Source organism: Aquila chrysaetos, chromosome 5, assembly GCF_900496995.4.
Source record: "Aquila chrysaetos chrysaetos chromosome 5, bAquChr1.4, whole genome shotgun sequence".
Taxonomy (NCBI): Eukaryota; Metazoa; Chordata; class Aves; order Accipitriformes; family Accipitridae; genus Aquila; species Aquila chrysaetos.
Genome location: NC_044008.1, coordinates 36646186 through 36671559, shown reverse-complemented (window position 1 = coordinate 36671559; position 25374 = coordinate 36646186). Strand labels below are relative to the sequence as shown.

The window sequence follows — 25374 nt, the reverse complement described above, 5'->3', positions numbered from 1 at the left end:
TCTTTTCTTGCAGTAGAAAAAGATTCTCACACCTTTAACACGTTTCTCATTAAAAACTGCCAACGTTCACCACCTGCAGTAGGAAGAAAGAAAAACTGCCAAAAGAAGCAATCAATACAAAGATTGCTGCTATGCTTCCGCTAACAAGAAAGAGGCAGGGAAAATGTGCAGAACATCTTACTCTCTCTCATTTTCAACTGTCAAACATAGGTTGTGCTGCCATTCACACAGACCTCGACAGGCTGGAGAAATGGGCAGAGAGGAACCTCCTGAAGTTCAATGAAAGGAAACGCAAAGGCCTGCGCCTGGGGAGGAATAACCCCAGGCACCAGTACACACTGGGGTGGAGGTGGCAGGGGGCGACCGCATGGAAAGCAGACTGGCAGAGAAGCACCTGGGGTCCTGCTGGGCAAAGAGCTGGACACGAGCCAGCAACGCGTCCTTGGGCCAACATCCTCGTGGGCTGCACTGGGAAAAGCACTGCCAGCAGGTCAGGGGAGGTGATCCTTGCCCTCCACTCGGCACTGGCGAGACACCCCTGGAGTGCTGGGTTCACTTCTGGGCTCCCCAGTACCAGAGATACAGGGATATACTGGAGCAAGTTCAGTGGGAGGCCACAGAGGTGATCAAGGGATTGCGGCGTGTGACCTATGCGGAGAGGCTGGGAGAGCTGGGACTGTTCAGCCTGGAGAAGAGAAGGCTCCAAAGTGATTTTATCAAAGGGTAGAAATACCTGGTGGGGGAAGAGTAAAGAAAACTGAGCCAAACTCTTCTCAGCGGTGCCCACTGAAAGGAGAAGAGGCAATGGGCACAAACCGAAGCACAGGCAATTCCATTTAAATGTAAGAAATTTATCTTACAGTGTGGGTTATCAAACACTGGAATAGGTTTTCCAGGGAGGCTGTGGAGCCTCCATCCTTGGGGATGCTCAAAACCTGACTGGACACAATCCCGAGCAACCTGCTCTAGGTGACTCTTCTTTGAACAGGGGATTGGACCAGACAATCTCCAGAGGTGCCTTCCAACCTCAACTATTCTACGATGCTGTGAAAAGCTTAGCTGATGTTCTGAAATGATCCTGCCCTTTTCAAGCAATATAAACCTTTCATTCTTTCCAATATTCTATATTTTGACCTTTCTAAATATGGCATTTTATTCCCTGGCCTCAGAATTTATGTTTACAATTTGTACTTTTCTAAAATGAGCACTACAAAGAGGTAGTCACAGCAGGAACCAGTGCAAGACCCGCGTCTGACCAATGACAGGACTGCAGGAAGGTAGCTGGATGTATACTATTTGTGATGACAAACTAATACTCCTAATGCATCTCACACAGAAGACTCAAAACCAAGTGTGTAATATTTCTACCCTTTTAAACATTTGTTAGATTTTTCATCGTTTTAAACAGATGTAAAAACCTGTCCCCGTTACCGCTTGTTCATAGTTTCTATCTGAATCCACTAAATTTTGCAAATTTTCCACTATTACATTGCATTTGAATACCAAATTTCAATCCATCTTTCTGATACCTGACAAACCTCAAAAACATGCCTCAGCTTCACAGTAGAACTATTCATCTTCATTTGCTGGCTTACTTATAGCCTCCACTGACACCAGTATTCTCAATTATCATTCTCCTTGTCCCGAGATCAAACATTTTCCAGGAGATATTCTTTAATTTATATATTGCTCCTGAATGCCTTCCATAAAGTGGAATGGAAATCTGGCAGAATAAAAGCAGGTACCAAAACCAAGAATATCTTCCTACCCAAACTTCCAGAAAGAATCCATGACACTGAGTTACCTAAATTCTTTTAACTTCCAAAATCTATGTTTAAAATTTGACTCAGAATTTACATTTCTACTAGATGCTTTTTGAGGTCAGAGACTAGACTTCAAGTATTTTGCATCCCGTTCTTTCTGCTGCTCTACATTCTCAATTCTTTGTGTCAGAACATCTTGGTAAGCAAGATTACACTGTTCATACTAAGCTTAAATTGAACTCAGACTTCATCAAGCAACTTAATAGAAGCTAGTGTTCCTAACAAAAGCCCTTGACATAAACCACCCAAAATAAGAATCTGTCCTTCAAACGATAAGCAATGATAATATAAAAATGTTTTAAAACAACAGTGAACCTCAATTAAATGAATGCAGAATATCAAAAGAAATAAAAGGAACTTAAAAGAACTTTTTCTGAAAGATATGTTCAAGAACCAGCCAACAATGGGAGAAAACACAGTTAACTATCTGTAAGGCTGAGATCATGTTAGTTTACTAGTTAACTAGTTCCAACTGTTCTTCAAAACCAACAGAACATGTTTTAGATTCTGGAAACAATATTAAAAAAAGTTTATCCATTAAATAAGAAGAACCACACTCAAGTCTTTCTACTCACTTGCCATTATCAAGGTACTGTTGATAATGGCAGCAGGAAGAACAGAAAAGAAAGAGAACATTGTGCTCTCTTAATTGACAACAGCCCAACAAAGAACAAAAGCAACATGCTGGTAATGTGGACTGCAATTTAAATAATGGTTATGTGTAAATATTGTGCTCTGGAGATAAAAGGACAAGCTATCCATGGGAACATTTAGATATAAAAAAATACTGATAAAATACATATATCTATGTTCACCTAACAGATACATTATGCTTTGAAACAGAAATCTAAGTAAAATAAGCCAAGTTTTACGGTTTTCTACTATGGATTTTTTTTTTCTATTTTTAAGCAGGATAACATATATCACTGACTGAAATCAACAAAATTAAGCGACGTACATGCAGGAATTCACCATTATTATGTCATGTTCTACAATGTGCAACACTTATAACAAGTACACTATTCAGCATATTTTCAGCTAAAACATCTGAAGGCTGATTTTCAAAATAAAATGCCACTTTTAAAAACAGGCTTTTTTTAAAGCAAAATAACATGTGAAAATAGTTAAGCTATAGTGAATAATATGACTTAAATTCACAACTTACTTAGGAGTTGAAGGACCTCTTGGCCATGTCCCATCCTCATTCTTCTGTTCTATCACCAGTACCTACCACAAAAAGTGTAATAAGAAAACTGAAATAAAAGTATCAGTAGATTGCTTTCTGTTCCAATCTTTTTAATGGATTTGCTGACATGTAATTGAGATAGAAAAGACTGATGTTTAAGTTACCACTCCCTGAGGTTCAAGAATATTCTATTCAATTACACTGCATTTTCCTCTTGCTCTATTCACTTTTTTCTCCCCACAACTTAATTTGTGCAACTTTGGTCAAGCCACTTAATATTTGTATGCCTCAACAATCCATAGATAAAATGGCAAGACCTTACCTCTCAAAGAGGTCAGAAGACGACCTGCAATGTCTAAACAGCATCTATGAATCTATAGAAATCACATGTCTATACAACAGCCCTGTTAAGGAAGGGATATTCCTGAAGGAATTTCGCCTCTCATACACACAGATTGGTAGGGAAAAAAAAAAAAACCAAAAACCTCAAACCAAACCATTTTCTGCCTTGATAACCTTAAAATCATACTTGTCTGGTTACTCCTGTATTTGTTGCAAAAGCATTAATCTAATATTAATTTTCCAATGGGACAGTTGGTTAATGAAATTAATTTCATTCAAGTTGTTATTGGTACAAAAGGGAGTACAGAACACTCAGTCCTAAACACAGGCATCAAGTGCCATTTGAAACGCATTTAGGTATTTCAGATATCTGCCCTATGCTGGCAGATATGACACAGGACCTACAAAAAGCTCATGCCTTTCTGGATTGACAGCTGGGATAGCCTAGATCATCTGAAATGGCAACTAGACTCCAATATTTAAACTGAATCTAACTCTTAATTTCCAATGCAACTAATTCTGCTTAACTGTACACTGATGTTTCAGGATGCTAATTAACTGCCGTGCTGAGCCCATATGTGTCTACACAGTGACATACATTCATTCACATATGCACTTATGCTCAAGACCTTATACATAAGTCATGCTGCCACTTGAAGATGTAATCACATTTTCAGTCTGAATACGTTAAGACATGACATTGAAAACCAGCTTTCTATCATGAGCTGCTTTCTATCTGGAAAAGATTAGTCTGCTACCTTTGGTCATGAATGCTGTAAGACAGATTCTGCCATACTTCCTTCCATTGGCTCTAAGAGACTACTAAATAAAAGGAAGATTTAGACTTAGAAGTTCAATGAAACCCCTAAAGACTCACTTCAGAAACCAACCAATAAATTCAAAACATTCATTTACTCAACCACACGCACAGTTTAGAATTACACCGTAAAAAAATTACTATTAGGTTAGATAGACTGTAAATAGTCAGAATAACTGTTATTAGATTAGGAGGCTCAGCAAGAAAAACAACAACCTTGTGTGTCAGCAAGTGCAACTGAACAAACACACATGGTCTACCACAACATTTTGCATTTTCAGAAACCATGGTTAAACTTGGTTTTGAACAATATTTGTTTTGCTGAAAGTACAGATGTCACCTAGAGATCTTTTTATGGCTGTATTAGACCATGCTTGCTTCATAGTTAATGTTTCACTGGAATAGAGGCAATTTGCAAGTTACATCTTTGACGCAAATCTTTTATGGGACATGCGGGCTTTTCCAGCAGGACCTCTGAACTGTTAGAATTACCTATGTTAGGGTTTAAGTGCATGCAGCATGAAGCTAAAGGGTACAATAGTTCATGCTGTTATTTTGGTGCACTGATTACTTACCTTCCATGCCATAAAAGAAAACTGAAGCACAGCATAAATACTGCTGGTAAGTAGGTTAGAGTCAAGTATTTCAAGACAAAAGGAAATACTTTAATATAATCTTGCCTACAACTACTGCCATCAAATTTCATCCATTCATATTTGTAGTACGACAGCATAAACTACAGCTGCTGAAAAAAAATCGGAGCCTATTTGAAGACTAAAGAATCAATGTAATAATGAAAAGTTATTCTAATGATGAAATTGTTCAATCAGTTTGCATTTCTATTTGTGTAGCTTTAACATCCAATATTTGTTCTTTATATACATCTGAAAAGGTAAAAAAATTATCTTGTAAGAAATCCTCCCATAAAGGGATTTTAAAGTGATATAGTCTCATACTAAAGCAGGTTTTCAAGCTGGTTTGTCTCTATAGTTCTTATTTGAATTATTTTCATTTTTTCTTAATTTCTTTCTGAAATCTAGACAGTAGAATTTGAGTAGAAGACATTATTCTTTTAAAGTACCTAAAAAGTTCTTCAAATTTGGGGTTCCATTATGGGAACATATCCCAGATCTTAGGAATATTTTTTTATTTCAAATTTTACCAAATCCAAAGTCAGCAATGTTATGTTCATTTACTTTTAATTCACCAGGAGAGTTAAACTCATCTTTAATCTTAAAAATATACTCAAAGACTACTTTTATTTTGATGAATTTGTTTATAAAATCCTCTATCCTAACACAATCTATTAGAAGGCAATTTTCATTTAAAAAGAAGGAAAATTCATTGGGTACAGCTACATTTTCATGAGCTAAAAAAATAAACGTATTAAAAAAAAGAAATAATATTACACTGTACCTGTCCCTGGTATAAACCAGCATCCTGTATGGTACTGTCTGGTTTATTCAAAGGTTCAAAAGTATTACTCATGTATTTGTTCCACAATCTGGTCTCTTTTTCACCTGGAATATTGAAGATTTTTCTTATCTCTTTTTCAATTGTATCTGTTTTGAAAGGGAGAGAACACAAGTTTAGCATTTCACTACACAAACAGTATAAGGCTGAATAAAGCATCAGAATCACCTACTTTTTTCTTATATTCAAGATATGAATGAAACTGTAGAAATAGCCATGCGACTACATGTCCTACATGTTGTAGGACAAGCAGGAAGTTGCTAGTTTGCTTACCTTTAAAATGGAAACAGAGGACTATTTTATTCCCTCCTGAATCTCTTAGCAAAGCAGACCAAATAAAGACAAGGTGATAAATAACAGATGACATGAGGTACCTAGGTACCCATCTACTAATTTCTCAGAGTGTGGGTAACACAGGAGTGTGGATGGGTAGGGAATGATTAAAACCGAGACTGGCAGCAAAACCAGGAGCAGGAAGGGCAAGTCATTCTGTTCCTCTCCCTAAATCAAACCCTTTTTGGTTTTCACTCTTCTACTACCCATATCCCAGTGCAATTATCACCAAGCACAACATACATGTGTAAAGTTTAATTTACATGCTCACAGAAATTAAAGACTACTCTGTAAAACTGAAATGCATAAATTTATTTTAAAAGGACAACGAAAGATTTTATGTTCCTGAAAGATTTAACATAAAAATGGTCTACCAGCTCTTACTCTACCTGACAGAAATATAATCAGCGTTACATAATTTTAAGGTAGTAGAACTATTGTCTACAACTGGAATTTAAGAAGTTCATAATTAACTCCATTCTCCTTATGCAAAAGTAGAGTTTTTTAAAGACTTCTTTAATTTGAACTAATATGTGCAGTGCTACATCACAGCAACCTCACTTAGATTTATTTTTTTTTTTAATTGGTACACTCATAAAGCCCACAGCAGCCAAGTCTCGTAACAGCTAACACAGAAAACAAAATAGTAGTCAAGAAAGGTACAGTTTATTCCTGATGATCACTGAAAACACAATTATAAAAATGGGCACTGTAAGCTCTTCGAGAGACACTCCCCTCAAGTCTCAGGATAAAATACCAGTGTTTCAGCTCCTCTAGAATTCCCCTTACCACCTTTTACTTATTATTTTCTCTTCTAATAACAACAACTATATTAAATACGAAAAGTCAAAATGAGACTTGAAGCTTAAGAGTATCTTGTAAAAATCCTGCCATTGGCTTGTGAAATGCATGACAACTGGCCAATATAAAATTTGTAGATATTGTAGACAACTGAATACAATTTCCTTCTATACTAGTTAACACACATTTTAGCATGAAAGCAAGCGTTAGACTAGATCACTTGTTTCTGCAACAGAGATGATATGTAGGCAAGGTATGTGCTATAAACAAGATAACAGGCTGTTACTTCATTTGTTGACTTTAAAAAAAAAAATGTACTGTGAATCAAAACTCAAATAACTGTATTTGAATGTAAGAATGAATCTGCTCAGCAACAATCTTAAAAAAAAAAAATTCCAGATTTATCAATGACTTTCACTAAAAGAATTTACAAAAGATAATTTTTCACTATCTTATTAATACTATGAGAAGTAATTATTTGAGCATTGCAGCTTGTATTCTTTGGGAGTATTAAGGTAACATTTATTATGTTAATTTTCAACATATTCCAGCTTCACTAACAGAACTGTTATGAGACAGGAAGCATCAATCCTATCAGATGACTACACATTATGTCCAAGACTCTGGGAAGGGCATGTTCCACCTGACTATTATGCTAATTTTGAGACTGTGAAACTAAGGTTTGTTTACATACTTCCATGAAGATAACCAATGCACACTTTGTAATTCTTCCCTCCACGCCCCAGCAAGTGTCATTGAAGTGCTGGCTTATGATCTAAAGGGAAAGTGCCTGTTCCAGTGTAAATGAAAATATTACATGCAAATATGTGTGGTCTGAGGTGTACTGTGTATGGGGTTCTCCTCTAGTAGTGTTATACACATCCCATGTATGACATGAATAGTACTAGGATGAAGTCTGAGAGAGATGGGAAGAGCTGCCCTTTAAAGATGCCTCTCACTCCAAAAGCTATATAGCACCAATTTGAGATACTTCAATTTGAGAGTCAAAGGTTATGGATGCTATATAGGATATATCCTATATCATTAAAAATCAGACAGCTCCTCCAAAAAAACCAGCTGCATGATTTAAGTACTATTTTGCAAGACTACATGGAAGAGTCTTGATGAGATGCTGGAGAAGTTCAGTGTATCCTAATACAAGTACACCCTGACTCCTAAAGGCTAGTGCTATCACAAATATTGGCTAAAGGAAACTGCAGTAAAATGTTAATCTGTACTTTGAAACAGTAATCCCAGCGTCCCAAAGAAGGGACAGGCTAGTCACAGATCGCAGAATAAATTGTCCTCAAGGGTGGCAAGTTTTACATTCTTGTATTCTGTAGCAAATTAAAGGGAAAGATGACTCAAAGCCATTTGCCAAGATAATTTACTAGCAAAAATCCAAAAGTCCATTAGATGCAGAGCCACTGGTGTAATGTACAAAATTTATCAGCTCAGTTTTGAACTGGTTTTGGCACTGCAGACACAACCTGACTCCTATTCGTCCATAAAAGAGGCTACAGACAGTCTTTCTGTCATTTTGTGGTTTGTAAAACTCTTGAATAAAGGTAGAAAAGGCCTACACATTAGCTGATGACTTAGTTTTATTGTACTTTCATATGATTAAGACTCCTGAATGGATCATTAACTCATTTTCACTCAGAAGCCCTGATGTTCCCTAGGATAAGCAACAATAACTAGACTGAAATGCTGCCTGAACTACATCCATTGTCTAGCTCACTTTCTTTTTAGAATTAAACCCGCCTCCCAAAAGTTAGTCATCAATCAGTCACAAAGTTAATATGCACTGCCCCAAGGCGAGAGTCCTCAATTGTAAGAGATGCCTAAGAAGGTCCAAAGAACACACTAGATGTTTCCAGTACCACCCCAAGAAAATGACTGTCATTATTAGGTCTACCCTTTATAATGGTTTTTTCCTACCTTGTACTAACTTATTCACATACAGCTTAGCTTAGTTTCTATTTGAATGGAAAAGCAAAGGTATTGCAGGAATAACACACATTTGAAGATTGGTAGGTGAATATTATATTGTGCTCAGAGTATTTAAGTTGCTCCAGAACTTTCTCCGTTTATGTGAATTAAGGAAGGTCTTGTCTTGAATCTTTTGAGGGCAGTAAATAATGTAATCAATTATGGTGGGTAGAAAAATTGAAACTTTTTGAAAAGACCATAGTACCTTATGCGCACTCACTTCAGTGGGGCTGATACTGAGTCTTTGGTACTACAAGTCTTCTGCAGCCATAATGAAAATGCATCCCTGGCATATGCAAGGAAGGGTGAAAAGTAACCAAGATTCTGCAAGATTCCTCTTGTATATTATTTAGTGATGTAATGAGTATCTCTGCTATGTATTTGATGAATTCCAGAACTACCTTAAATACACTTAAGGTATGGATGGGGTGGTAGCGGGGGGCAGGGAATCACCCTCTTATTAATGGATGGTAAGAGAAAAACCTCAGGGATCAGTGATTCTTTCACTCTTAAAAGCGGTTTTAATTTTTCTAGCTCTTCTTCTAAGATACAAACTCTTTTGGATGTCCTGGCTAGGATGGCCCTGCTTGGTGCTCTGCATAAGAAGATTCAGCTTCAGAAAAGGCATGTTTTTAAGGCTTCCAAAAGCACGTCATCCACATCTCACGAAAGCAAGTAAGGCCAGTGTCTGCAAAGGGGTTGCCAGTGAGCCTGGCTGTTTCTCATTACCCTTTATGACAATTTTCTCACAATTGTAATTCTCTCTCTGCTAAGAAACAATGAATACATCTCCAAGTAACAGTCATTCCAAAATGCCCTGCTTCTGATTAGAAAAAGAAAATATCAGAAATTCATCCATTACCTATAATTCCAATGATACAATTAAATTCAGTATAGCTGCAAAATAGCTTGTATTTGGTTCTCAGGGAAGGATAATGTTAAATTGGTTTTTCTAAGTTTCTGGGTTTGCTTAGAGAATAATGAAGTACATCTCCCAAGTTAAACCAGATCTCAAAAAGGCCAATTAACATACAACACTGAAGCCCTGTTTCAAGGACAAATTTTGTAATTTTTAAGTTTCTACTCTAATAGAAGCAGATATTACTTGTTTAACTTAAGGATTAAAATTTAATGATGTAAAATGATTCTGTTTTTAAAGCAAGCAATCTGCAAAGAATTAAACTGTAGGAAGTATAAGTCACTACCCATAATGTAAAGAGAAGCAAAACCTGAAAAAACTATATCGTTGTCAAAGAATGTAAACAAAGAGTAATGGCTGGGCATAAAGCACCAAGGGCATAAAGTACAATTTTAACTGCACAAATACAGCTAATTGAAAGACTTATCTCAGATATACATGCACAAATACACCAAAAATTGAGTTTAAATGATCGGCAATATCTTTGCATATGTTTTAATTGTTATTTTCAGAGCCAAATATGTTATCAAAATATGGTTTCAAACAATGACACAATGGTCAAAGAGCAGGCAAAATAACTATACAGGTAAGTTAAAGGTTTAATACAGGACTCAGTTACTGTAAAAGATTGTGCCTAGCCTGCCACTTCACAACCCAAAGAATAGTGCCTTTGTAGGTCACCTTTAGCCATTAATTTATAAATTCAGTTCATTCTTGTGTTTTGTAATATACCCTTCTCTTTATATATATGACTCAAAAGTGTTGGCTAGTGAAAGACATGAATAGAAACACATTAAAAAAAAGTAGATTTCTTACACACCAAAAGACAACAAAAAGTACTACGGAATCCAATAAAGATAATGAGAAACATCCCACTGTTCACTTCCTGAAAAGTGCAAACCTCAGAGTTAACACAGATGCCTCGATAATAAAATGCACAATTATTTTTTTAATTGTATTAAAAATCCTAAATATTCCACATCATTTAACTTTTAACTTTGACCCAAACAAGACTAATCCCACCCTTTTTAATGGTTACCATACCCATCTATCATTTTACCTAGAGACTTACTTATTCAGAACTTGCTACCAAGCACTATTTAAACAAGAAACAATCACATATTTTTAAAAACAGTTGTGCATACCTATTGTATCAGCTTTACTAAATCTTCGTGTAACAACATTGTTCATATTTCCATTTTCACAAAGCTTTAATTCTGTTAGGTATACTTCTACTTTGCAGTGCTTTACAAACATACCCTGTTCAACGACCTGAAAAATAGATGGGGATCAGGTATCAGTCCAAACATGTTTTCATATACAAACTTCAAAATATTTTTCAGAAGTCTTCAAGAAACTGAAGTTCAGGGAATGTAAGACACTTAATAAATGCCAAAAATTAGAACTAAAATTCTCTTATAACTTTTTAGAAATAGGCTAAACTAAGAAGTAATTTTTTTCCATGATCATGTCGTCTTACCCGTGTATAACACCACCATGAATTTCAAAGTGTTAAGTACGGGGAAAATCACAAATACGCATACTTAACCAAAAGATAAGATACTTGATCAAAGATAAAAAACACCAGAAGTTATTTTTATTTCAAAACACATTCGTTGTATGCTACTTCATCAAAACATGAAGAACTAGTCTTCACAGTTAAAGAATACTTATCAGAAACAGAATACACACTACTAAAATCTGGATATCACATTTTTAAACAAATCCTGTATTTAAACAAGACCTACAAATCTTCCACTTATATTCTGATAATGAATACATTCATTTGAAATTCCACCTACTCATTACAGATGCTTATTATATGTTCATTTTTGTAACACCTATTACAAAATAGTTAAGTACACATGAATTTTTTTTATAAAGTAAAATGTATTAAAAAAATATTCAGGGTCACCTCTTAAATGTTTTTCCCTTTGATCTTCCAAAGTGTAACTGCAGTACTTAGTCATGTAGACTGTTCCAAAAATAACCATCAGCCTGATATGTGATACATCTGACAAATACGGTAAAAAAAAAAAAAAAAAAAAAAAAAGCCACCAGCTAATTGCTAGGAGAGATCTGCTATCTGCTGTACAAATATAACTTGTATGCATGTACAGTAGGAAAAAAAAAAATTAGTGAATGATTTCACTGCTGTTCAGTAGTTTGCCTTAGCTTTAATGACTGCGAACCATGACATTTAAATAAAAATGCATCTTAATTTGAGTAGCTTAGTAGGGTTTTCAGCTACTACAGTAACAACAAAACAGTTGGCAGTAAACAAAACTGTGCAGTATGGCTAAGACATTTCTGAGAATAAAACTGACGTGGTAGTGGCAGTATTACCACATCCTATTACATAAAGTCAGAATGTTATTTGACATGGATCAAGTACAACATTTTACCAATTTAAAATCTGAATCCATGTTCAAAAAAAGTTGATGCAACAAAGGGGATGAACGAAAAATATCATCCCACCTCCATGAAAAAACATCAAGCCAGACAGGAGAAAGAATCATGAACAAATGACAAAAGCATTAGAAAGAAAAATTCTGAACTGGAATATGCATCTCAGAGGATAACTACTGTTCGTATTAGCAGAAAATAGTGAAGCTATGGCCTCTCATTATACTCCATGTATTTTTCCAGTTAGTTCCTCCCAAGTAGAAGGCAAGTTACTCAAATTTCCCTTCTCTCTCCTTCCAATTTCCCCCCAAAGTGAAAAAATTACAGAACTTTTACTTTACCATGATGATGGAAGAGCATTCAGTTTGCTGAAATCCATCTTCAGGAAAAACAGTAACAAGGTGATAACAGATATATCTTTAAAGAAGGAGAGCCATTTTAATGGATTTCAGCTCTTACAGAACTGGAGAAAAAGAAAGAGACATTCCAGGGATGTCTCTTTAAAAAAAGATCTCTTTTATTGCATTAAAGAGAATGTTAAAAAAACCACAACAAACTACTACTATTGCTGACCAAATGAATCTTGAAGACACAAAATTCTTCTATAGCTAAATGTGGCATTTGTTTGAAAGGAATGCGCTTCAAGTAAATGGCCAGCTTGCACGTAGTTAGACCACACTCATGTCATAGGATGAAAAAAAAAAAAAAAAGTATTACACCAGAAGTCATATCAAACTAAATTCTAATCATAATACTCTTTCAGCAGTTTTTCAGGAATTAAAATAAAGATCCCTGTAACTGAAAGAATATGCCCTAATGGTCAATTTAGAAATGGCAAACATACCAATGTGTATTTTAAAACTTAAGTAATTCAGTCCAGTGAGGATGCAACTGTAATCACTAACCTGAAAATCTTAAGAAATAATACAAACAAAAGAGATTACCTGATCAATAAACTGGTAAAACGTCATATCACCTTAACAATACCGATGGTATGTGCTGGAGCAAACAAAAATTAACATCAAAGATGTTAATTTTTAAGTATCTCATACTGACAGAGGGCCACAGTATCCACCATATCATGGACTATACTACCCATGTTGAGGTAAGCTTTTGACTTAAAGAAAAAAAACTCCCTTAGCAAGCTGCTGAACACAGAAGACTGTGCTCATCAGAAAAGGAACCACCAATTACTCTGACAGTGTTAACATTATTAGAGCTAGGCTTTTCACTAACATAGTCAATACAGTTTTAGGGCTTTATACTTAATTACAAAATCATTTGCATTAATAGACTTACAAGCTTCTAAAGGAAGTTCTTCTTGAAATATTAGAGGGCTTACTAACAGAAAAAAAAAAGTATTATATCCTTTGCATCCTCATTTCTCAATATTAAAAACTTAAGCCCCTAAAATCTGGGTAAGAATTAGGTATCTATGAGCAACTAAGGCAGAAGTTGTCTATATGATTATCACAGGCCAGGACTTACAATCTTCTAATAAACTCCTGTGCAACTCTTGCATATTTGCAGGACTATATCTGAATCATATTCATCCCAGTGGGTAATTTAAAAGTACCTTGCGTGCTATTGGCTCTTGACCGTCCATCAGGGTGTACCAGCTAACTAGCCTATTCCAGCCTTCAGTTGGCAAAAGGATGTAGTCCAGCTCATCAATGAGATGTTCCTTGAGAGACTGAGAATCACCATCTGTAAGAGAAAGATATTTTTACTTGAATACTGCAATTCTGTTACTTGAATTTTTAATGTAACATTTTCATATAAATAGCAAAAAAAAAAAATTTTCCAAGTCACAGTTATTAGTATTATGGTGTTCAAAGCAGTTCATGCATAGCACACCTATAACCGGTAGCCTTCCTGCACTCAGGAACCCAAATGACAACTCCGTATCCTCATGCAATCATAAGTGCCTAACTTGTTACCACACACCACCGTAGCCTTCAGAGAAACCAATCCATTTCTCTACCCACTTCGCACATATTCCCCCATCACCATGGATACTTCCATTTCATGCTACAGTTGCATCCTTCACTGAAAACGCAGGAATGGGTAGTTACAGCAGATCCAAGACAAAGTTTGAAGTCATTCAATCCATGTCAGACTAGGAAAATAACATGGTACAACCCTCCTACTTAAAGGATACTATGCACTCTGGAAACACAGTCCCTACAAAATTCTTCACAGGGACAGCGAGATGCAACACTTGAAAGAAGTACAAGTTGGTAACCTATTTACGTAAGTTGCATGCTTTCAGCTTTGGTTCAATCCTTATTACAGGAGTAAGATAGCAGCTATCCTGTATGTGTAAGAGGTGATTCCAGACCTGAGCCACTGTGCGCCTCAGAGAATTAGGGCAGCTGTCTTTCCATCTGGAAGTACCCAACTACAGGCCAGCAAACATCCCTCTGTACAGAGGGAGATCAAACAGGGAGACCCACACATTCAGCTCCAAAGCATAAATCAGGATGACAAAGTTAATGAAGTATGAAAATAAATAGACTATGTATAAAGAATAAATAGACTGTAATAAATATACAGTCTATTTATTTTCATTGTCCTAAGTGAATGAACTGCAGAATTACACACTGCACAATTAAAACTGAGCATAAAAGTAACCTTAAATCATCTCAAATTGCTTCAAATATTGGCCTTCCTCTCAGATTTACTTTTTTTTTTTAAGTATACTTCTAAGCAAAAGAATATTGTTACCTACATTTTTTGCAAGGACAAAAATAAGTGCGTACTATGCACCTATGAAAAGCACTAAGGTCCTCTCATTTGATCGTATTTCTGTACTTCTCTTGTTTCTCCTTTGTACAGACAGATTTAGCAAACACAGCATAATATGACTTCAATTAAAAAAATATTATCCTGAGCATTAAAAGAGGCACACTTTAAAAATTAAAGGTCCTTTAATAATAACACCTATTCTTTTTTTTTTTTTTTAATAAGAATTTAACAAAACATGTTTCAACATGACCTTTTCTGTAGGAGGGCAACACTACTGAGGACATTTAAGAGATGTTTAAGAGATGTGTTCAGTTCCTGGTGGGAAGATTAAACAAGATTCAGGTTACAAAGACTCTAGAAATCTCCCTACTCTACCTGCACTTGCTACACCTTCAGTTGGTTTAAAGGGTTTCTGGTTTTAAGGGAAAATAAGGGAAAAAAGCAATGCTTTTTGCTTTAATCACCTAAATGGTGAAAATATGGGCAAGGAAGGATGCACAGCTTGCTTCTGCTCTTATTTTATCACTGGTGGTGACTCCCTCTTTCCTTCTCCAGCTAAGTACCTTGATGTGCAAGCAAAACATTGGAGATGCATACTGTTCTTCATTCATGTAGTTTAAGTGTGCAAGAGGTGGCAAAAAGATACTGTTTCCATAATATGTAATCCGTGCAGTTTAGAGATGACTTCATGCAGTCAAGAAGGTACAATATGGTTTGCATGCACTTTCTCTGATAAAAATTGTCAATGTGGGAAGAGCTAAACAAAAAAACCCCTAACAACAACAAAAACCCCATGATATAGCCAGGTTAAGTATCAGAATCATGAAGTTATTTTAGAAGGGATAATCAAGTTCGGAAATAGCCAAAGTATTTGTTGCAATTTTAGCAAGAAAAAACACAAAAGGGAAACACAGAAGGCAACCAAGGAAAGTGGAAGAAAACCTCAGGCTTTAGATTCTACTTTGGGAGCCAGAGTACATGAATTTCTCAAGCAAAAAGTAAAATGGGATTTCACATAAACATCTCAGTGAACATACAAGTAAATAAAAATTCAGTTCTTCATGGAGATAAATATAATAAGTGTGACCTAATAAATGAGACTTCAATCAATGCACTTGTTTAAAAGGTACTTTCCTTTTTTCCCCTCAGTCTGTTTCATCCTACCTGTAAAAGTAACAATTTTCAAGACTCAAACGTTCAAAACTGTCTTGACTGATTAGGAAAAAATCTATATGCAAGAACTATATCCAAGAAACATTTGCTGAAACAATTCACAACTTCCACTATCAATTCTTACTTGGCCCACTCAATACCATGCATATGGTGGTTCCACTATAACTGGGAGCAAGGTGTGGGGAGAAATCACAAACACATCCTCAGGCCCACGTATCTCTAAAAAGTTCACACTGTATTTCTGCACTGATCTGATATTGCTACAGGAGTTTATAGTGAGAAGATATAATTTGGATTCCATTCTTTCTAAAATCCCCAACATTTTTTCCAGTGTAATTTTTTCAGAACCTTATTCCAAAGAAGTCCCCTGACTGATAACTCAGTCCCTCATACGCAACACGGTTTTCTATGATGAACGATCAGCTAAATGACTACTTCCTTGTGCTTGCTTTGCTAATCTGAAGTTGTCTACATATCTCTTCTGAAGACAGCACATATGCAAAAATGTTGCTGTACGTAATGGAATGCACATGTTGAGATTTCAGTTAATCTCTGCCTGTTACTTTCCACTGCTCCCGTTTCATCCAAATATTCTGGAAATAAGGGAACAATATTTAAGTAACATAAGCACAACACACTGCTTCAGTTTCCTAGAATCAGTCTTTCTTGAATTTAATAATAGTTTTCCTTACCACTGCGTTGCACTGCAGAGTATCTGAGAAAGCATGCCGCTTTTAGATTATTTTATATTCTTTAAATCAGATGCAAATTTTCAGACTTAACACGTAAGAAGAGCAGTATGAGAGCAACTAGTGTATACGACGTGCCAAAGACAGGATTGAAACCCAAGCATTTTCAGGTTCAGTTTATGCTACATAGGAAACCTAGTACAGAGGATTGCTGCTTTGCAGCAGGGGAAGGTGACAGCTACTATTTGCTGAGCACTAATGCCCTTAATTTTAAAACTGCCTTCACACAGGAACAGTAGATGTCAGACAGTAATTGGATGCATGGTATCACTGCCAATGCAGAGCCATAGTTTTAGAACCAGGAATGAGCAAAAAGTGAAGTTCATAAACCCCAATGCTGTGTTTACTTTGAAAGGGGTATGCACAGTGTCAAAACGATAGTAAGAATACAGGTTTTCAGGAGCTTTTAGCAAAATAGCTAACACGCATTTAGATTTGGACAGCTAGATTTAGATTTTGTACAGGCTTCACATCCACAGTAACTTTCAACATAATCTGAACATGTGTGTAGAATAAGTTATAAATAATACAGATCAACTAACACAGTGCTTTGCACATCTAGAAATCACCTTTTTTTAAAGTGGGTAGACACAGAAGAGAGAATAAGCTGATGCTGCCTCACTGAGGATAAAAAGATCTTGCTACATCTAGTTTCAACTGAAAAGTATCAGCTGAACATGCCTGCCTCACTGCGAGATTTACTACAAGAACGTACAAAAGATCTAGATCCTCACACTTCAGAAAACAAAACACATCACTCACCTTGAGCAAAAAGACCTTTAAGTTTGTGTATGGAAGAGAACATATAGATGCATACGTCAATACAGCACCTTCTTCAAAGGCACGGATACTAGTCCCTGTCAGACATGCACACTCCCTCACACTGACAACTACTGCAACATGGTGTGACAAGTCCTATGAAAGAGGCAATCATCTTAAATATTTAACTTGTAAAATAATGATATTAATTACGGTTGAGAAGTTTTGGATGAAGAAAGTCAGAGTTCACCATAAATCTCATGAAGTTGTAAAAATTTGTATTACCATGTGCAAACAAATTATGCAGTACTATTGTATTACCTGTAACTGCAAAGAAGGAAACCAACTATCTGCTAGATTTTGTATCCACTAGATTTTGAAGATTAAATATTAATGTCTCTAATGGTATTTCAATACTGGTCATTAAATACAGAATTTGACCTAAAGATTAAAATACCTGGGAAAGTATTCTGAGACTTGTGTCCACAAATCTGACTACAGTTCAGCAAAAGTCAGTCGAAACTGAGTAATTATAACAGTGACAGAGTTTAACCATACTCAGAAGACCCGCAAAAATTAGGAAATTATCCTCTATCATTTCACACCACTTTATATTATCACTGAATTGCATAATACCTCTTCCTCAATTGTTCCATAATCAAAGTAAGGGCTTGGCGCTCATTTACGAATTTAAATTTTAGAGTTCAAGTTAAAAATATTATTTTAAATCAACCAATTTAGTTAAGCTAAAAAAAAAAAAATCTTAGTGAACTCAGGCTAGCTATTTGTCAACTTGACTAAATTTTTACTCCTGAGGTATTCCAAAATATCATTATAAACCAGTAATTTGTACATTATTAAATATTCTGTAACCATTGCAAAGAAGTTCCACTAATTTTATTTAAAAATTTTAATTTGTTAAGGTAATCTATTCCAGTTCCCTTGTCACAGTGTGAAAACAAACAAACAAACAAACAGTTTTACCTTCATAAATGCTGAGATTCATGTACACTATCAACTACAAAAGATGAACAATCTGTGACAAATTTGTACTAAATGTTAGTATTGGCTTATTACACAGTCAAAAGCAGTTACCTTTAAGAAGTCCAGAATTATCAATAGGACCAGGGTACACATTCTGATCTCCCATCTGGTATTTGTCCCAGCTGTCAAAACCAACATATTTTTTCCACTGTTTGAACCAGCGACTATCCACTAGGTACCTTAAATGGAAGAAGACAAACAAGTTAATTATTGGCATGCTACCACTTCCTACAGTACCAATTAATTCATATTAATGTACTTGCATCCATCAGCCTTGCAGAATGGAGAATGTTTTTCTATCTGGTCTGCTAACCATTATCAGTATGTCCTACCAACAAGGACTTTAACCATGAGCAATTAAAGATCACACTAATCACTGTGGGCAAGTACAGTTTTGCAAGACGGCCAATACAGCATATCAGAAGTTGAAGAATGGCAAGCTCAAAAAGCATTTCCCTTTTTAGCATGAAATATCATCAGCTTTAATTCCTGTTCTCAATTTGTGAATTCAGGAGATTCAAGTTAAATCTTTATAATTAGATAGCCCTTTAAAAAATGAGAGAGAACTTTTAGTGAAATATTTTTTCCTGCTGGAGTTTTATTTATAAAATTCATATGCAAGTTGAAAACTTTAGAACTCTGATGTCCTGTCAAGAACCAGAGTCTAAGTGTTTTCTTCCTTTGAGTCAGCGTCAACACATACAGTAAATGTTCTGCTTTTGAGGCAGCACTAAATGTTCATCCTACATATAATTATCAACTTCACACTTCCATATAAAGGGATATCTCTAAACTCAGCTCCACAGTATTTCTACCCAGATTAAACTGTTGCCAGTCTGGCTTTTACCAAGTCCAGCGATACCTACATTTTCTATCTTTTTGTCCAGAATTTCTTTAAGATTAAGATAACAAATTTATTCAGTGATCCTCAGATTGTTTATTTTTTTTTAAAGATACCACCTTCAATATTTCTCTTTCCTAAAAGTACCCATCTCCTTCTGTCTGTTCTGTACCAACCCTTTTGTTACTAACCTAGTACATGTCAGAGTATCGCTATCAGGATGAAACACTAGGTCAAACTAACGATCATAGGTAATCCTCATTCTTTTCTCCAGTATTTGACTATTGAACTCTTATTTGCAGCATACCAATAATATGCTATTGAGCCTTTAAGACATCTCAAAACTTCCTGGTGATTCAACTCCTAGTCTGCTAATACATATAGCTTTATTAGGCAATCATTCTGCAGGAGTTACTCATGAACGCCATGGAAAAACAAAAAACAAAACCAGCACCCACAACTCTTGTAACCAAAGAGGTACAAAAACATTGCTTGAGTATACATTTTACTGAAGAGGTTTTAAAAAAAAAAAACATTAGTGGGGCCTTACGTATCTTAAGTTTGTTAATTCTTATTATAGTTACAATTTGTGCTTCTAAATGATGTAAGTCTTGACTTATTTCTTCTTCTCAAGTCCAGTTTTTCTCTCTTACACACACAGATTGAGCCTGGAGTCAGTCTCCAGAAGTACTGCTAGCAAACCTTTGGTAAAGAAGGCATTACGACTGAGTAGTACTGAGTAAGTGGGATCCTTTGTAGTCAACTTATCAGATTCTCTTCTCAATAACCCCAATTTTTCAGTTTCTACAGAATGTACTCTTAAGTGTGTGAATCTATAGGTAAAAGTCCTTTGGAAAGTAAGAGGAAGAAGGCTTTAGAAAGCTATACATAAGATCACCACAGGCTTTTGGATGCTTACTTCCCTTACATTTCTTCAAAAACATCAAAGACTAAGGTCTCAAAGGCAACTTTACAACATCTGAGACAACAGCACCCTAATTCACATGGTAAACAGTCTTGATTCAAAATATTACATCAACAGTAATAATGAGTCTGTGAACAAATTACTCCTAGCCTTAGCTTGTAACTACCCTAAACAAACATAAATAGCAAAGGCAGAGCTGTGTCTCAACTGCTATAGACATAGTTCTGTTAGTACAAGAATGCTGGTTAGGGACCAAATTTCTCCCTTACTGCACCAATGCCAGGCGTACTCTGGAGCATGTACCTTCACCATCTCACAGAGTAACACTTGGTCTTGTATCTATTCTACCATCACAACCTGTTACTACTGCTCAAGAGTCATCAACTGGTACCAATTGCTGTCTCTTCTGAAACTGTTCTGTACGCAACTTTGTCCTTACACCTGCAACACACAATTTCTTTCTGAAATTTTAAACACTTAAAGCAGTCAGAAAATAGCTTCAAACTGCTTTCTGAACCAAAACTATATTGAAAAAAATTTAGGTTTAAACACTACTGAGGAAATGTATATGAAAAGTATTTTGCTGCAAAAATGTCCTTTTCCACTCTGACCAAACTCAGAAACAGACAGTGACTTTACAGGGTGTTTTGGGCACAATGTATCCCACCAAATCGGTAATGAAACAGCATGGTTGAAGTCCTAGTCCAGAAAGATGAGATACTTAACATTACTATGATTTTACAATATTGAATCATTCTAAAGTAGCCTGGCCTAGCACTGATTATTTCAGTTTTGTGGCAGAAATCCCTTTACAAGTTTTGTTTTGTTTAGAGCATATTCAGAATGTAATACGAAACAAGATTGAACAAGGCTAAGCTGCATTAAAGATGGTGAAATTTGGCATAAAACACAGTAAAAGGATAAAAATGCAGGCTATTACAAAAATAAACAGATTTAAACTTTATTAATGATGAAAAAAAGGCAAAACTTTTCTAGTTCAAATGTTAGTAAGTTCTAGTCCCACACACATTTCACACTTCAAAAATCAAACTCAGTTAGAATACACTGATTTCTTGATCACTTTCCATTGTCTATGCTGTTCAGTGAAGTTATAAGAACTACCTAACAAAGCAATGAGCTTCTCAAAATAATTCAGATCTTTGTGTACAGACAACCTCATTTTGCAACACAAGAAAGTATCCAAGTAAAGCCTTCCTGTCTTACGTGAAAGCCTTTTCTGAACTTAACTTTTCAGGTTCTCTAACACAGCAGCCAATTTAATGATCACTGCAGCAAAACCTATGAAACTACAAACCTCAAACTGTTGTGAAATTAAATGAGAAACAACTCCAAGTATCAAAAATGACCAGCTTGTGAAAACAGGCATATAATGTGACTATCTAGAGATAATTTAAAATTTGGCATTATCATTTGTTTAAAACAAGCATTCAATTAAAAAAAAAAAAGCATGACTTTTTTTTTAAAATATCAGATGAAAGCAAAGATATAAACTTTAAAACTTGCCCAGTCCCTTCAAAACACTGCGTTTGCCATCATGCAATAGACAGAGGAAGTGAAGCAACATCATAACAGCTCCCCAGTATGCTTTAAAATATTTGGTATGTTTGTTACTAGAAGCTTTCAATTATATTTTTACTATCATAATGTCCTCCTAAGCAATACTGCAATAGGAGGAGAGAAAAAACTTAAACAAATTAGGTTTAAATTTTACAGAGGTAACGTGCTTCCTTTTCTACAATCAATAGTCAGATGCAGATGTCTTCAGATATGATCTAGTTCAATGAAGGCAAGAATGCTTTCAGAGGTACAGACTCAACAGTGAATGCAGAACGGTTTTAAAGTGTTTTCTCTAACAGATTCTCTATCCAATTCATGCCCAAGGTATGCCACATTCATCTATTACCCAGAAATGGGAGGCGGGGGAGGAGAATAAAGCAGACAAAAGCCTGCAATAGGCAATTTAGCCTATTTAATTTAAAGATCACATGAGTAAGAATTTAAGAATTCAGTGAACACCACAAAGATAGTCCACTTGAAAATTAAGAAAGAAAAATCAGATCTCTACAAACATATTTTCACCAAAAAATAACTAACTGTTGCAATTAAACAAGTCTTATTTTCCATTTCATGGAAGAGAAAAAACAAACAGTACACTCGACCATGGAAATTTGAATTGGTATGACCATGTAAAATGGAGTGACTTTACACAGTGCATATGTAATTGAATATAGAGTCTGATATTAAAGATAATTTTTCCTTTACCCTGAGTCTGCCAGAACAAGCCTGACGTTATTATAATTGAATCATTGGTATTTGTGTCTTTTTCTTTTTAAAGTACAAGTAGCAGCAGTTCTTCCCACGTTTACAAAAAACCAGTTCTTTCACTCTGCCTATACAAATTCCAATTCCTTTTACAACAGCCTCTTGATATTTGACTAATTTTTCTTTAATAAATGGAAAAAGGGATATAAAATTTGATTAATCTGATATGCCCTTGCCTTTTGCTTTATACACAAAGTTTTCAGTCTTATGAACATCCTCAAGGCCAACAGCATTCTCACCTTTCTCTTCCACTGTGGCCATCCAGCACTATTCCATAACAGCCATAACTGCATGTGGTTATGAATGCAGTCACCCTCAGGCAGCCATTCTACCACCAAACCTGCCAGCTTTGTCCCCTACACCATCTCATGGCCTCTACTTTCTTGACCTAAATTCAAATGAACTATGAAACTCAAAGCTATAATTTTACACAGAAGGGAAATTATCATATAGGCAAACTGCCCATTGTTTTAATTAATGCTTAACAAATTACTGCTCCTGTAGAACCATATTACTTTTCAAATGCTTTGTGTTAAATGTCTGATCATACACCTGTAACATAGTGATTAATAGAAAATTTTGATAACTGGACTTAACAGTGCAAGAGAGCTTGGGGTCCACTGTTTCAGATTTTAAATGTTCACCATTACCTATTTCAACACTTCATCAACTCTATTCTTCCACATCCAATTAATTTTGCCACCAACCAAATTTTGCTCTGCAGTATCTCTTTACAGTTCTCCCTAACTGAAAAGTTGTAACATCTCTGTTTCCTAACACAAAGTGCAAAAACTTACACCACTTCTCTTCAAATTTAGGTATTTGTACTTACACATCCAAACAAGAGATTAATGTTCCTAACATAAAAAAGTTGAAAGGTCACCTATAAATCAACCAAATATGTAAGTGTGATAAGAACTGAATAGCACAGTCAAGTTCCCTCCCTGGAAAGAAAACACTGAAGGACAACCAAATCTTAAAAAATTCACATGAAGTTTGAGACTCTCTGAGCAAAGTGTCCAGTAGTACAATATAAAAAAGCAGAATGAAGAATATATGAACACCAAAAATTTGAAAGCTACTTAAATTGTCTTTTTATCTTCTCCTTTCCTGTTTTCTTACTTGAATTCACTAAGTAGTACTTTGTTAAACTGGTGTATTTTGGACATATGGAAAGTGCTGAGAGGAACAATTAAAAAAAGAAGCTAAATGGGTACAAAACACTATTCTAGGAATGAATTCTGCAACTGTAAAAAAGTAAGTTAATATCTGTAAAGCATAATTAAAACTGATTACTTTCAGACAAATAAGAGCTTGCATGCATTTTCTGCAAGATGCATTCTACTGAAGATTAATGAAAAGACTGAAAAGGAAAGATCATGACATCTGTGTGTACTCGGGGGCAAAGCTTAATACTTTGGTTAATACTGCTTGTAGTATGAAGCAGTATGTATCTATCTCTGTGTACTGATTTTTAAATAAAGTGAACCAGGAAGATCAGTTTATTAGGATAAGGAGCAAATCGGCCACTGCCAGTTCTCAGGATTTCTTACAGACCACATCATACTCTAATAATCAATCCTGAAACAAAAATATTATAGATTTGATACAGCACTATACATCTTACCACAGCCTAGTGAACTACCTGCTCACCACAGATTACAGCTTAGAAAGTACTGCCTCACTATCCCAATATTCAGCTCTTAACATCCTTTATAAACAAAGGTAAGCAGGATACTTATGTAAGTCTTGTAATGAATTTATTTTCTATTTTGAGATAACCGCTTTTAATTGACTCAGGATCTACCAACATTGTTTAGACTTCTTAATTTAAAGAAGTATGGAGTCTTTATTCTCGGACAGATATTCTTAAGAGCAAACTCAGTAGACCAGTTTACCACAATGTTAAGGTAACACACATTACATGCAAAAGAAGGATTTATTGAATTTATATAGCCAAGAAAAAAAATTTACAGATAATAATACATTTTAAAAAATGCTAACAGACCCTGTTGTTGTGAATTCTTATAGTGAATTACTGGCTATGTCTATGTATGTGCAGTCATATGCATACGTATGTACACACATTTTATACGTATTAGGCATTTTAATGAGCATTCTGCTACTTTTACTTCAATAGAAATCTGATACAGGTGAGAAGTTATTTTGAGTTACTATGGAGTACATTTGCACTAGCTGTAATCTTCTCCCTTTACAAGAACTTGTTCTTAATCAATAGATGAAACACTACTTTTCCAATAAGATTAGGGAAAATGGAAATTTGCATTCAAATGCCATACACTTCCCTCATCTTTATGCGAGAAGGATATACCATGTCAAAGATTATACTGCAAAAAAAATTAATGCAATTACACCATGCTCAGCTTTGGGGATCAATCGGCTAAAGCACTTAACATAGCTAAAAACCAGATTTCTCAGCATTAAGGGAAAAAGTAAAAATCAGAAATTTATAGACTGTAGCTTTTGATCCTACAAATGCATTCAATATAGCATTCTCACCAAGATCAACAAGACTACCCATCTACACAAAACAGAGAAGGGAAACCCTAAGAAGGCAACTTAATTTATCTTTTCATCAATGTGATAACATCCATGATACAAACTTAATTTATCTTTTCATCAATGTGATAACATCCATGATACAATCAACCACCTGAAAACTAAGTATTACCTATGAGG

At 35.3% G+C, this 25374-nt stretch overlaps 1 protein-coding gene across 7 annotated transcripts in view; it reads right to left on the bottom strand.

Moving 5' to 3' along the window:
* USP15 (ubiquitin specific peptidase 15) overlaps window positions 1-25374 on the bottom strand; it is a 72992-nt gene that overhangs the window by 36666 nt on the left and 10952 nt on the right. For 4 of the 7 annotated variants that reach the window (XR_005932369.1, XM_030014336.2, XM_030014334.2 and 1 more), the window contains exons 2-6: window positions 18617-18744; window positions 13669-13799; window positions 10832-10958; window positions 5585-5730; window positions 2989-3050 (exon numbers count right to left, since the gene is read on the bottom strand). Coding sequence is in view for 6 of the 7 variants with exons in the window: in XM_030014336.2 (XP_029870196.1) it covers window positions 2989-3050; window positions 5585-5730; window positions 10832-10958; window positions 13669-13799; window positions 18617-18744 (594 nt within the window). In the remaining variant the exon portion in view is untranslated. Of the gene's footprint in view, window positions 1-146; window positions 403-2988; window positions 3051-5584; window positions 5731-10831; window positions 10959-11601; window positions 11662-13668; window positions 13800-18616; window positions 18745-25374 lie in introns of those variants that run through there. The other 3 variants (XM_041123443.1, XM_041123444.1, XM_030014335.2) reach the window with 3 other exon arrangements.